This window comes from Triticum urartu, chromosome 4A (genome assembly GCF_056163025.1).
Source record: "Triticum urartu cultivar PI428250 chromosome 4A, HENAU_Tu73, whole genome shotgun sequence".
Taxonomy (NCBI): Eukaryota; Viridiplantae; Streptophyta; class Magnoliopsida; order Poales; family Poaceae; genus Triticum; species Triticum urartu.
Window position 1 is genome coordinate 536,526,135 of NC_141876.1, and position 15,369 is coordinate 536,541,503.

Sequence of the window (15,369 nt, forward strand, 5' to 3'; positions counted from 1 at the left end):
CCTGGTGCCAAAACGTCCGACCTCGCCGAGGAGATGCACGGCCATGGCTTTCTCGGGTTGCAATCAGCCCATGGCCTCCCTTTGCAACACCGTTCTCTTTTTTTGCGGGTAAAAAAACGTGTATTACTCAATTATCTGGTCCTTACAATCCTCTAGGACAATCTTCACAACATCCTCAGGTCCTGATCCAACCCATGTCATGGTCCGACTTTCTAATCTAGCAAAGCTGGCAAGCCTATCACTCGCTTTATTCTGACAGTGAGGGACATGAATAATACAAGAATGCCTAAATTTTAACAGAAAATTAATTTCCCAACTAAAGAAGCATAAACTGAACAGTCAACCACACCACTAGATAGCATCTCCACCGCCACCCTCGAATCCATCTCGATTTCAATGGGAAGATCAGATCGTTGAATTGCAAAAGACACCCCTTTCATGCAAGCACACAACTCCGCTTCTAGTGCGTCTCTACACAAGAACAAAACTCTGTTGTTACACACGCACGCACGCATGCTACGGACCCGGCACGGCCACGACCAGCGTTCGAGACGCCCAGCACGCGCACACACACGCACTGGACATGCCCGGCGTGGCTCATTGGCCAACAAGCTCTGCATGCTGAGAAGACAATAGTGCCATCAACATTCCGCAATATCATCCCAGCTCCCGCGCCACCTTCCGATGAGTAAGAAGCATCCGTATTAAGCTTGACCCAACCTTGTTGAGGCGGTTTCCATGAAGTTTCAGTAACGGGGGCTTGCACTTGTGGTATGGCTCTTTGTTCAAAATTAATGTCGTGCAACACCGTTCTCTGATCTGGGAAACAAAACCGAGGGACAAGGGCTCGCAGGCAGCCCAGGAGAAGGATACAGCCACGACAGGGAAGGAAGAGAGGAGAGTGACATGTATACTATACCTATATGGCATAAAAAGACACATGTGTGATTTCAATATACCATGGCATTCGATTTCCACGTTTGCTATACTCAGCATTTTTCGAGACCCTGATTCTGCATCTTAGAAAGTGCCGGAATTGCCAAGTTTTTTTTAAAACTAAAAGGTCCAACTTTATTTAATCATTCCCCGTGGGGATCTCGTCTGAAATCACATGCAATATGAAATCTGGGGGCACAAAACGCCACAACTAGTCTAGCTTATTGGTCACTGCTTCTCTAGCTACTAAGTGTGCAGCCCTGTTTGCCTCTCTTCTGACCCACGACACCTTCCATCTCTCACGCGATGCAAGCATCTGCTTGACTTCCTCCACAATCGGTCCTAGCGGCGACAAGTCCTTCCCTTTACTCTGGAGCTTGCAGGCGATCTCGTGGCAGTCGGTCTCAATGTGTATACTTTGTATGTCTAGCTCTTCTGCCAGCCGAGCTGCTTCTTTGCAAGCACCTTCCGCAGCCGCTGGATCGCTGCACATTGGAAGGAATTGACCTGCTGCACCCATGTATGCGCCAACATGGTTCCGGAGCACGACACCCGTGCCACCATTCTCCCCCACCTTGGACGTAGCTCCATCTACATTGGCTTTCACCCACCCATCTTGTGGTGGATGACATTTCTCCTTCACTGCAGTTGTCTTCGGCTTGTGTTTTCGGCCATGTATGGACTGCCATTCCTCCATTAAACTGACAACTCTTCTCGCTATCGCGTCCGCATCTTCAATCTTCTGTCCATCACGTGCATTATTCCTTGCTAACCAGAGCGCATACGCGCCCTGTACAAGGACAACTCGTTCATCATCTGATGCTTCTGCGAACCACGTCAAGAGCCACCGCGACAAAGTACTCTGAGAGCAAACCGACGCCGGTGGGATCGCCACCGGTACTCCCAATACCGAGTTCATTGTCTTCCAAAATTTTGCAGAGTGGAAGCAACTCCAGAACCTGTGTTGATTCGTTTCCTCTCGTCCACAAGCTGGACAAAAAACACCTATTTAATCTTCCTCCTTGATAGCTCCGACCCCACTGCTAGCCCGTTGTGTATCAACCTCCACATGTGTGTCTTTACCTTGCCTGGTGCCACCGTGTCCCATAGGTTTAGCCAGGATTTATGATCCGCAACAGATGACGAGGTCTCTGGCCGGCCCGAACGCATCCGCTTCTGACTCATACGTAAGTGGTAGGCAGACCGGGCCGTAAACACCCCGTTCCTTGTGTAATTCCATGCCTGGTAATCCTCCACCCCCGGGCCACCAATTGGGATTTGGTAGATTTCTCGAGCCTCATCAGGAGGAAACATGGCTTCCACTTTGTTCACGTCCCAGGAGCTGCCCGTTTCATCCAGCAGGTCACACACTCTCACAACCCCTTGTACGTAGCTCTGGCCCAGTGGCTTCAAGCTACCCTTCCTCGAAATCCAATTATCGTGATGAATCTTAATTTTGGAGCCGTCTCCAATCCTCCATATCAGACCGTCGAGTAAGAGATCTCTCCCGTGCAAAATGCTCTTGAACGTGTACGAGCCACCACTTGGACAAGCTGCATTCAAAATGGATCCATCAACATAATACCTGGCTTTCAACACTCGAGCACATAGTGAGGCGGGTTCCTGGAACAGTCTCCAGGCTTGTTTGGCAAGCATGTCTTGGTTGAAAGCCTCCGGATCTCTAAAACCCGCTCCTCCTTCATGCTTTCTTGTACACATTTTGTCCCAGGCGATCCAATACACCCTCTTCTTACCATTTGCTTCACCCCACCAGAAGTTCAATGAAATAGAAGACAGGTTCCCGCACATTTTCTTCGTGAGTTGAAAACAGCGCATGGTAAAAGTTGGTGTAGATTGGAGGCCCGACTTGACGAGAATTTCCCTTGCGGTCTTGGATAGTCCTTGCCCTTTCCATCCTGAAACCTGTTGGAAATATGCCCTAGAGGCAATAATAAAAGTATTATTATTATATTTCCTTGTTCATGATAATTGTCTTTATTCATGCTATAATTGTATTATCCGGAAATCGTAATACATGTGTGAATAATAGACACCAACATGTCCCTAGTAAGCCTCTAGTTGACTAGCTCGTTGATCAACAGATAGTCATGGTTTCCTGACTATGGACATTGGATGTCATTGATAACGGGATCACATCATTAGGAGAATGATGTGATGGACAAGACCCAATCCTAAACATAGCTTAAAGATCGTATAGTTCGTTTGCTAGAGTTTTTCCAATGTCGAAGTATCTTTTCCTTAGACCATGAGATTGTGTAACTCCCGGATACCGTAGGAGTGCTTTGGGTATACCAAACGTCACAACGTAACTGGGTGACTATAAAGGTATACTACGGGTATCTCCGAAAGTGTCTGTTGGGTTGACACGGATCAAGACTGGGATTTGTCACTCCGTATGACGGAGAGGTATCACTGGGCCCACTCGGTAATGCATCATCATAATGAGCTCAAAGTGACCAAGTGTCTGGTCACGGGATCATGCATTACGGTACGAGTAAAGTGACTTGCCGGTAACGAGATTGAACGAGGTATTGGGATACCGACGATCGAATCTCGGGCAAGTAACATACCGATTGACAAAGGGAATTGTATACGGGGTTGCTTGAATCCTCGACATCGTGGTTCATCCGATGAGATCATCGAGGAGAATGTGGGAGCCAACATGGGTATCCAGATCCCGCTGTTGGTTATTGACCGGAGAGTCGTCTCGGTCATGTCTGCATGTCTCCCGAACCCGTAGGGTCTACACACTTAAGGTTCGGTGACGCTAGGGTTGTAGGGATATGTATATGCAGTAACCCGAATGTTGTTCGGAGTCCCGGATGAGATCCCGGACGTCACGAGGAGTTCCGGAATGGTCCGGAGGTAAAGAATTATATATAGGAAGTGCTGTTTCGGCCATCGGGACAAGTTTCGGGGTTATCGGTATTGTACCGGGACCACCGGAAGGGTCCCGGGGGTCCACCGGGTGGGTCCACCTGACCCGGGGGGGCACATGGGCTGTAGGGGTGCGCCTTGGCCTACATGGGCCAAGGGCACCAGCCCCAAGAGGCCCATGCGCCTAGGGTTCACAAAAGGGAAGAGTCCCACTAGTGGAAGGCACCTCCTAGGTGCCTTGGGCGGGAGGGAAACCTCCCTTGGCCGCCGCCCCCCCTAGGAGATTGGATCTCCTAGGGCCGGCGCCCCCCCTTGGCCCTCCTATATATAGTGGGGGAAGGAGGGCTTTTCATCCACGCCTTTGGTTGCCTCCTTCTCCCTCTCCAACACCTCCTCCTCCTCCATAGTGCTTGGCGAAGCCCTGACGGAGTACTGCAGCTCCATCATCACCACGCCGTCGTGCTGCTGCTGAAGCCATCTTCCTCAACCTCTCCTTCCCTCTTGCTGGATCAAGAAGAAGGAGACATTACGCAGACCGTACGTGTGTTGAACGCGGAGGTGCCGTCCGTTCGGTGCTAGGATCTCCGGTGATTTGGATCACGTCGTGTTCGACTACCTCATCCCCGTTCTTTGAATGCTTCCGCTCGCGATCTACAAAGGTATGTAGATGCATCCGATCACTCGTTGCTAGATGAACTAATAGATGGATCTTGGTGAAACCGTAGGAAATTTTTTGTTTTCTGCAACGTTCCCCAACAGTGGTATCAGAGCTAGGTCTATGCGTAGTTCTTCTTGCGTAAGTAGAACACAATTTGTTGTGGGCGTAGATGTTGTCAACTTTCTTGCCGCTACTAGTCTTATCTTGCTTTAACGGTATTGTGGGATGAAGCGGCCCGGACCAACCTTACACGTACGCTTACGTGAGACCGGTTCCACCGACTAACATGCACAAGTTGCATAAAGGTGGCTGGCGGGTGTCTGTCTCTCCCACTTTAGTTGGAGTGGATTCGATGAAAAGGGTCCTTATGAAGGGTAAATAGAAGTTGATAAATCACGTTGTGGCTTTCACGTAGGTAAGAAAACGTTCTTGCTAGAACCCTACTTCAGCCACGTAAAACTTGCAACAACAATTAGAGGACGTCTAACTTGTTTTTGCAGCAAGTGCTTTGTGATATGATATGGCCAAAGTTGTGATGAATTATGAATGATCTATATGTGATGTATGAGATGTTCATGCTATTGTAATAGGAATCACGACTTGCATGTCGATGAGTATGACAACCGGCAGGAGCCATAGGAGTTGTCTTTATTTTTATATGACCTGCGTGTCATTGAGAAACGCCATGTAAATTACTTTACTTTATTGCTAAACGCGTTAGCCATAGTAGTAGAAGTAATAGTTGGCGAGAAACTTCATGGAGACACAATGATGGAGATCATGATGATGGAGATCATGGTGTCATGCCGGTGACAAGGTGATCATGGAGCCCCAAGATGGAGATCAAAGGAGCTATGTTATATTGGCCATATCATGTCACTATTATTATTTGATTGCATGTGATGTTTATCATGTTTAGCATCTTGTTTACTTAGAACGACGGTAGTAAATAAGATGATCCCTCATAATAATTTCAAGAAAGTGTTCCCCCCTAACTATGCACCGTTGCGACAGTTCGTTGTTTCGAAGCACCACGTGATGATTGGGTGTGATAGATTCTAACGTTCACATACAACGGGTGTAAGACAGATTTACACATGCAAACACTTAGGTTGACTTGACGAGCCTAGCATGTGTATAGACATGGCCTCGGAACACAGAAGACCGAAAGGTCGAGCATGAGTCGTATAGAAGATACGATCAACATGAAGATGTTCACCGACGTTGACTAGTCCGTCTCACGTGATGATCGGACACGGCCTAGTTGACTCGGATCATGTTATACTTAGATGACTAGAAGAGGGATGTCTATCTAAGTGGGAGTTCATTGAATAATTTGATTAGATGAACTTAATTCTCATGAACTTAGTCTAAAATATTTACAATATGTCTTGTAGATCAAATGGCCAATGTAGTCCTCAACTTCAACGCATTCCTAGAGAAAACCAAGCTGAAAGATGATGGCAGCAACTATAGGACTGGGTCCGGAACCTGAGGATCATCCTCATAGATGCCAAGAAAGATTATGTCCTACAAGCACCGCTAGGTCATGCACCTGTTCTCCCTGCAGAACAAGATGTTATGAACGCTTGGCAGGCACGTACCGATGACTACTCCCTCGTTCAGTGCGGCATGCTTTACAGCTTAGAGCCGGGGCTCCAAAAGCGTTTTGAGAGACACGGAGCATATGAGATGTTCGAAGAGCTGAAAATGGTTTTCCAAGCTCATGCCCGGGTCGAGAGATATGAAGTCTCCGACAAATTCTTCAGCTGTAAGATGGAGGAAAATGGTTCTGTCAGTGAGCACATACTCACTATGTCTGGGTTACATAACCGCTTGACTCGGGTGGGAGTTAATCTCCCGAATGATGCGGTCATTGACAGAATCCTTCAGTCGCTTCCACCGAGCTACAAGAGCTTTGTGATGAACTTCAATATGTAGGGGATGGAAAAGACCATTCCTGAAGTATTTGCTATGCTGAAATCAGCAGAGGTAGAAGTCAAGAAGGAACATCAAGTGTTGATGGTCAATAAAACCACCAAGTTCAAGAAGGGCAAGGGTAAAAAGAACTCCAAGAAGGACGGCAAGGAAGTTGCCGCGCCTGGCAAGAAAGCTGCCGGGAAGAAGCCAAAGAATGGACCCAAGCCCGAGACTGAGTGCTTTTATTGCAAGGGAAGTGGTCACTGGAAGCGGAACTGCCCCAAATACTTAGCGGACAAGAAGGCCGGCAAAGCAAAAGGTATATGTGATATACATGTAATTGATGTGTACCTTACCAGTACTCGTAGTAGCTCTTGGGTATTTGATACCGGTGCAGTTGCTCACATTTGTAACTCAAAGCAGGAGCTGCGGAATAAGCAGAGACTGGCGAAGGACGAGGTGACGATGCGCGTCGGGAATGGTTCCAAGGTCGATGTGATCGCCGTCGGCACGCTGCCTCTACATTTACCTTCGGGATTAGTTTTAAACCTCAATAATTGTTATTTGGTGCCAGCTTTGAGAATGAACATTGTATCGGGATCTCGTTTAATTCGAGATGGCTACTCATTTAAATTCAAGAATAATGGTTGTTCCATTTATATGAGAGATATGTTTTATGGTCATGCTCCTATGGTGAACAGTTTATTCTTAATGAATCTCGAGCGTAATGCTACACATATTCATAGTGTGAGTACCAAAAGATGTAAGGTTGATAATGATAGTCCCACATACTTGTGGCACTGCCGCCTTGGTCACATAGGTGTCAAACGCATGAAGAAGCTCCATGCAGATGGACTTTTAGAGTCTCTTGATTACGAATCATTTGACACGTGCGAACCATGCCTCATGGGTAAAATGACCAAGACTCCGTTCTCAGGAACAATGGAGCGAGCAACCAACTTATTGGAAATCATACATACTGATGTGTGCGGTCCAATGAGTGTTGAGGCTCGCGGTGGCTATCGTTATGTTCTCACCCTCACTGATGACTTAAGTAGATATGGGTATGTCTACTTAATGAAACACAAGTCTGAAACCTTTGAAAAGTTCAAGGAATTTCAGAGTGAGGTTGAGAATCAACGTGACAGGAAAATCAAGTTCCTGCGATCAGATCGTGGAGGAGAATACTTGAGTCACGAGTTTGGCACACACTTAAGAAAATGTGGAATAGTTTCACAACTCACGCCGCCTGGAACACCTCAGCGTAATGGTGTGTCCGAACGTCGTAATCGCACTCTATTAGATATGGTGCGATCTATGATGTCTCTTGCTGATTTACCGTTATCTTTTTGGGGGTATGCTTTAGAGACTGCCGCATTCACTTTAAATAGGGCTCCGTCAAAATCCGTTGAGACGACACCGTTTGAATTATGGTTTGGTAAGAAACCTAAGTTGTCGTTTCTAAAAGTTTGGGGATACGATGCTTATGTCAAGAAACTTCAACCTGAAAAGCTCGAACCCAAGTCGGAAAAATGCATCTTCATAGGATACCCTAAAGAAACTGTTGGGTATACCTTCTACCTCAGATCCGAAGGCAAGATCTTTGTTGCCAAGAATGGATCCTTTCTAGAGAAGGAGTTTCTCTCGAAAGAAGTAAGTGGGAGGAAAGTAGAACTTGATGAAGTATTACCTCTTGAACCGGAAAATGGCACAACTCAAGAAAATGTTCCTGAGGTGCCTGCACCGACTAGAGAGGAAGTTAATGATAATGATCAAGATACTTCTGATCAAGCTCCTACTCAATTCGAAGGTCCACAAGGACACGTTCTGCACCAGAGTGGTACGGCAACCCTGTCTTGGAAATCATGTTGTTAGACAACGGTGAACCTTCGAACTATGAAGAAGCGATGGCGGGCCCGGATTCCGACAAATGGCTAGTAGCCATGAAATCCGAGATAGGATCCATGTATGAAAACGAAGTATGGACTTTGACTGACTTGCCCGTTGAACGGCGAGCCATAGAAAATAAATGGATCTTTAAGAAGAAGACAGACGCGGATGGTAATGTGACCATCTATAAAGCTCGGCTTGTCGCTAAGGGTTATCGACAAGTTCAAGGGGTTGACTACGATGAGACTTTCTCACCGGTAACGAAGCTGAAGTCCGTCCGAATCATGTTAGCGATTGCCGCATTCTATGATTATGAAATATGGCAAATGGACGTCAAAACGGCATTCCTTAAGGGTTTCCTTAAGGAAGAATTGTATATGATGCAGCCGGAATGTTTTGTCAATCCTAAGAATGCTGACAAGGTGTGCAAGCTCCAACGCTCGATTTATGGGCTGGTGCAAGCATCTCGGAGTTGGAACATTCACTTTGATGAGATGATCAAAGCGTTTGGGTTTACGCAGACTTATGGAGAAGCCTGCGTTTACAAGAAAGTGAGTGGGAACTCTGTAGCATTTCTCATATTATATGTAGATGACATACTTTTGATGGGAAATGATATAGAACTCTTGGACAGCATCAAGGCCTACTTGAATAAGAGTTTTTCAATGAAGGACCTTGGTGAAGCTGCTTATATATTAGGCATCAAGATCTATAGAGATAGATCAAGACGCCTCATAGGTCTTTCACAAAGCACATACCTTGATAAGATATTGAAGAAGTTCAATATGGATCAATCTAAGAAGGGGTTCTTGCCTGTGTTACAAGGTATGAAATTGAGCTCAGCTCAATGTCCGACCACGGCAGAAGATATAGAAGAGATGAGTGTCATCCCCTATGCCTCAGCCATAGGTTCTATTATGTATGCCATGTTGTGTACCAGACCTGATGTAAACCTTGCCGTAAGTTTGGTAGGAAGGTACCAAAGTAATCCCGGCAAGGAACACTGGACAGCGGTCAAGAATATCCTGAAGTACCTGAAAAGGACTAAGGAAATGTTTCTCGTTTATGGAGGTGACGAAGAGCTCGTCGTAAAGGGTTACGTCGACGCTAGCTTCGACACAGATCTGGATGACTCTAAGTCACAGACCGGATACGTGTATATTTTGAATGGTGGGGCAGTAAGCTGGTGCAGTTGCAAGCAGAGCGTCGTGGCGGGATCTACATGTGAAGCGGAGTACATGGCAGCCTCGGAGGCAGCACATGAAGCAATTTGGGTGAAGGAGTTCATCACCGACCTAGGAGTCATACCCAATGCGTCGGGCCGATCAAGCTCTTCTGTGACAACACTGGAGCTATTGCTCTTGCCAAGGAGCCCAGGTTTCACAAGAAGACAAGGCACATCAAGCGTCGCTTCAACTCCATTCGTGAAAATGTTCAAAATGGAGACATAGATATTTGTAAAGTACATACGGACCTGAATGTAGCAGATCCGTTGACTAAACCTCTCCCTAGAGCAAAACATGATCAACACCAGAATTCCATGGGTGTTCGATTCATCACAATGTAACTAGATTATTGACTCTAGTGCAAGTGGGAGACTGTTGGAAATATGCCCTAGAGGCAATAATAAAAGCATTATTATTATATTTCCTTGTTCATGATAATTGTCTTTATTCATGCTATAATTGTATTATCCGGAAATCGTAATACATGTGTGAATAATAGACACCAACATGTCCCTAGTAAGCCTCTAGTTGACTAGCTCGTTGATCAACAGATAGTCATGGTTTCCTGACTATGGACATTGGATGTCATTGATAACGGGATCACATCATTAGGAGAATGATGTGATGGACAAGACCCAATCCTAAACATAGCTTAAAGATCGTATAGTTCGTTTGCTAGAGTTTTTCCAATGTCAAAGTATCTTTTCCTTAGACCATGAGATCGTGTAACTCCCGGATATCGTAGGAGTGCTTTGGGTATACCAAACGTCACAACGTAACTGGGTGACTATAAAGGTATACTACGGGTATCTCCGAAAGTGTCTGTTGGGTTGACACGGATCAAGACTAGGATTTGTCACTCCGTATGACGGAGAGGTATCACTGGGCCCACTCGGTAATGCATCATCATAATGAGCTCAAAGTGACCAAGTGTCTGGTCACGGGATCATGCATTACGGTACGAGTAAAGTGACTTGCCGGTAACGAGATTGAACGAGGTATTGGGATACCGACGATCGAATCTCGGGCAAGTAACATACCGATTGACAAAGGGAATTGTATACGGGGTTGCTTGAATCCTCGACATCGTGGTTCATCCGATGAGATCATCGAGGAGCATGTGGGAGCCAACATGGGTATCCAGATCCCGCTGTTGGTTATTGACCGGAGAGTCGTCTCGGTCATGTCTGCATGTCTCCCGAACCCGTAGGGTCTACACACTTAAGGTTCGGTGACGCTAGGGTTGTAGGGATATGTATATGCAGTAACCCGAATGTTGTTCGGAGTCCCGGATGAGATCCCGGACGTCACGAGGAGTTCCGGAATGGTCCGGAGGTAAAGAATTATATATAGGAAGTGCTGTTTCGGCCATCGGGACAAGTTTCGGGGTTATCGGTATTGTACCGGGACCACCGGAAGGGTCCCGGGAGGTCCACCGGGTGGGTCCACCTGACCCGGGGGGGCCACATGGGCTGTAGGGGTGCGCCTTGACCTACATGGGCCAAGGGCGCCAGCCCCAAGAGGCCCATGCGCCTAGGGTTCACAAAAGGGAAGAGTCCCACTAGTAGAAGGCACCTCCTAGGTGCCTTGGGGGGGAGGAAAACCTCCCTTGGCCGCCGCCCCCCTAGGAGATTGGATCTCCTAGGGCCGGCGCCCCCCCCCCCCTTGGCCCTCCTATATATAGTGGGGGAAGGAGGGCTTTTCATCCACGCCTTTGGTTGCCTCCTTCTCCCTCTCCAACACCTCCTCCTCCTCCATAGTGCTTGGCGAAACCCTGACGGAGTACTGCAGCTCCATCATCACCACGCCGTCGTGCTGCTGCTGAAGCCATCTTCCTCAACCTATCCTTCCCTCTTGCTGGATCAAGAAGAAGGAGACGTTACGCAGACCGTACGTGTGTTGAATGCGGAGGTGCCGTCCGTTCGGTGCTAGGATCTCCGGTGATTTGGATCACGTCGTGTTCGACTACCGCATCCCCGTTCTTTGAACGCTTCCGCTCGCGATCTACAAAGGTATGTAGATGCATCCGATCACTCGTTGCTAGATGAACTCATAGATGGATCTTGGTGAAACCGTAGGAAAATTTTTGTTTTCTGCAACGTTCCCCAACAAAACCTCCCCCCTCGCACTTGTCTCAACATATTTGAAGGTTCCGTCCTTCGACTTCCCCACCACCGTGGGTAGTCTAAGATATCTCTCGCTCAGTGCCTCCTCCAAAACCCCTAGCACCTGTTTCAGTTCCTCCTTTTTCTCATCTGGTGTTCCTTTTTCAAAGAAAATTGCAGATTTGTGGAGGTTGACTTTCTGTCCCGAGGCATCCTCATACTCTTTAAGGATGGACCGTAAAGCCTTAAAGTTATCTCGCGAGCCCTCCACAAACACCACACTATCATCAGCAAAGGGGAGGTGAGTCACCGTAGGTCCACTACTCCCGAAAGCCAATCCCTTAACTTGCTTCTCCTGTTGTGCAACCCTCAAGAGCGCTGAGAACCCTTCCACACAGAACAAGAAGAGGTATGGGGAGAGGGGATCACCCTGGCGCAGCCCTCTGGACGGGTTGAAATGTTGAGAAAGACCACCGTTCAACTTAACTGAAAAAGTTGCTGATTTCACACACCGCATGACCATCTATGTCCAGTGATCAGAGAAGCCAAATTTCATCATCATTTTCTCCAGGAAATCCCACTCCACCCGATCATATGCCTTCATCATATCCAACTTTACTGCACACATCGACTTTTTCCTTTTCCTCTTCCTGATTGCATGAACACATTCGTAGGCCACTAGCACATTATCCGTTATTAATCTTCCTGGTACAAAAGCACTCTGTTCATCAGATATCATAAAAGGAAGCACAACTTTTAAATGGTTGGCCAGTGCCTTAGCCGCAATCTTATAAAGAACATTACATAAGCTAATTGGGCGAAACTGTGAAAGTAACTCCGGTGAGTTTACTTTCGGAATCATAACAATGATGGCGTCATTAAATCCGTTCGGTGCAGCCTTCCCTGCCAAAAACTCTCTTACCGCACCACATACATCACTCTTAACCAACTGCCAGTGCCGTTGGTAGAACATGGCCGGTAATTCGTCCGGTCCCGGCGCCTTTGTAGGCCCCATTTGGAATAGGGCCGTCTCAATCTCCTCATCTGTGAAAGGCGCACCAAGGTTTCCATTCATCTCATCCGTAACCACTCTCTCAATATGCTGTAGCACCCTGTCACTGCCCGTCGACCCTTCAGAAGCAAAGAGGTTGGCGTAGAATTGAGCGGCCATCATGTGCATACCCTCATCATATGTACACTTTGACCCATCTTCCTTCCTTAGCGCCTTTACCGTATTTTTTCTTTTCCGATGCGAGGCTCTATTTTGGAAGTACCGTGTGTTTTGGTCACCCTCTGCTAGCCATTCAACCCTTGATATTTGCTTGTAATACACCTCTTCCCTCTCATATAGCTCATGCAGCTGGTCTTCAATCTCCTTCACTTCTTGTCTGTAACCTGACTTTGCAGCTCGCTCCTTAGCATCTACAAGCTGTCCTTTCAAGTGCGCAATCTGTTTTTTAATTGAGCCAAAAACCCTTCGGCTCCACTCTTGCATGGCCATCGAAGCGGTCCGCAGCCGACTGCATGCAGTCTCGAGTTCCCCGTCGTGCTGATTGGCCGCATGGGCCTCACCCCATGCAGCAGCGATCATGTCCTCATACCCCTCATGTCTTGCCCATGCAGCCTCATATAGAAACGCTCTCTGACCCTGGCTCCTCTTCTCAACATTAGTTGTCATTGCTTTGATAAGTAGCGCTTGGTGATCCGACTCCTCCGTCATAATATGTTGCACTTCGACCGCTTGGAAAATCTGCGCAAATTCCGCATTGCATGTCGCCCGGTCCAATCGAACTTGGATATTGTCATTCGCATCCCGTTTATTATCCCAAGTAAAAGGGTATCCTGAGAATCCCAAATCAGCTAGCCCGCAGTCGGACAAGCATTCCTCGAAAAGTGCCATCTGGTTCAGAGACCTAGGATTACCACCCTGCTGTTCATTTTTTCGGAGTGCCTCATTAAAGTCCTCTGCGCAGAGCCATGGCAGATCATCTTGTGCTCGGAGGTACCGAAGCACATCCCATGTCTTTGTTCTCTTTTCAACACTAGGCTCCCCATAGATTCCAATGAATCTAAACGGGACTCCCTCATACACAATCTTTGCATCTATATAATATTGGCACCACGGCCGCACGGTAACATCAACGTGATCCCTCCACCATAGTGCTAGTCCCCCACTTTTACCTTTGCAATCCACCGCTACCCCTTGTCTGAACCCCATGCTCCACTTGAGCCTCTCCATTGCCCCTGACCTCTTCTTTGTTTCTGATAAAAACACCACCGCTGGGTTATATGACCTAATCAGGTCTCGTAGTTCGCCCACTGCCGAGTCCAACCCCAATCCTCGGCAGTTCCAGGCTAGGGCAATCATTGTTCCCGGCGGCCCTGCGCTCTTGCAGGGTCCGCCGATCCATCAGTAGCTTTTGAGATACGGTCAAAAACAGAGCGTTCGTTCTCAGATATTCGATCAAACACCGAGTCCGTCTTCAGCCTCGTGGCCCGAATAAAATTTCCCTGGCTGTCATGCTGGTTCATGTCACCCTTTGCCACCCAAATTTGTTTTGGAGCCCTCTTCCTGCTAGTGGGATAGTTGTGATCATAGTTTTGCTTTGGCTGATACTCAAACTCATCCCTCGTTCTCCTCACATAATACCCAGGGCGCCTCTCTCTCTGAAAGTATTGTCCCGAACACCCTGCTCCATCATAGCTCTTTGCCACATATCTCTTCCTTAGTTCTTGTCTCCATCTGTCTGTTCTTTAGCTCGCTCCTTATTTCCTTCTCCTTTCTTCGTTCCAAGTCTTCCCTCAGATCCTTTGTGCGTATCTCATCTCTTCCTTCACCCTCTTGCCAGTTCCTCTTCTCCTTTCCCTTTTCCGCAGCCGGCCAGTGCCACTGCTTATTCGGGCTGTTTACCTCCTCTTCATCCTCTTCTCGTTGCCGCCAGTGCGGGAATCAGCCGACACGTTGAAGTCCCTATCCAGATTTCTCTTTGTAGGGATATCTCGGACAAAACCAGATCTCCTCCTTTCACCATTGCTCTCGTTCGAGGGAGCACTGTTGAAACTATGGCTGTTTTGGCCCCCTCCCTTCTGCACCCCGTCCTTGAAAGAGGAAGATCGCCCCGGTGATGCACGGAGCCACTCTCCCCATTGCATATCTGACTACACAGGGGGCACACACCCTTCTGGACCATGAACAAGCCTTCCACAATCAAAACAGAAGTGAGGGATTTTTTTCATAAGCAAAGTCGTACCATATTCCTTCAGGATCGTCTTCTGTCTCCTTCAAATTGAAACCCCTCACAAGGGGCTGGAAGATGGACAGCCTTGTGCAAACCCTAAGGTGCGCTCCTTTAATTGATCCATCTTTCCCCACGTCCACCCGTATCGCTCAACCTAGCCAGTTCCCTAAGGCCTTTCCAAAAGCCTCTGTTCTATTATCCAGGGGAAGGTCAGTAACCCTAACCCAAACCTCCACTGAATCAAAAACCATCTCAGACGGCCTAGTATTACCTTCATACTCCTTCAACACAACCACATTGAAATCAAACTGCCACGGTCCTCCATTAAGCACATGCTTCCAATCACCCTCACTTCCAAAGTGTACCACAAATTTGTTCCCCCCAATATCGCTGAACTTTGCTTCCTTGTGGAGGCCCCAAGCTCTCTGCATAGATTTTTCTAGGGCTTTGAAGTTCATTGGCCTGGGAGTGAAAGCTTTTCCAATGATCGACCACTT

General features: G+C 47.5%; 1 protein-coding gene across 1 annotated transcript; it reads right to left on the reverse strand.

Annotated features, from left to right (window-relative positions):
* Positions 1 to 1,147: 1,147 nt before the first annotated feature.
* LOC147976469 (uncharacterized) lies at positions 1,148 to 12,156 on the reverse strand. The gene is made up of 3 exons (XM_087520869.1): positions 11,658 to 12,156; positions 2,020 to 2,489; positions 1,148 to 1,726 (listed from the first exon to the last, which is right to left on the reverse strand). The coding sequence occupies exons 1-3, from the start codon at positions 12,154 to 12,156 to the stop codon at positions 1,148 to 1,150; spliced, it is 1,548 nt and encodes a 515-aa protein (XP_087376995.1).
* Between the last annotated feature and the right edge of the window lie 3,213 nt (positions 12,157 to 15,369).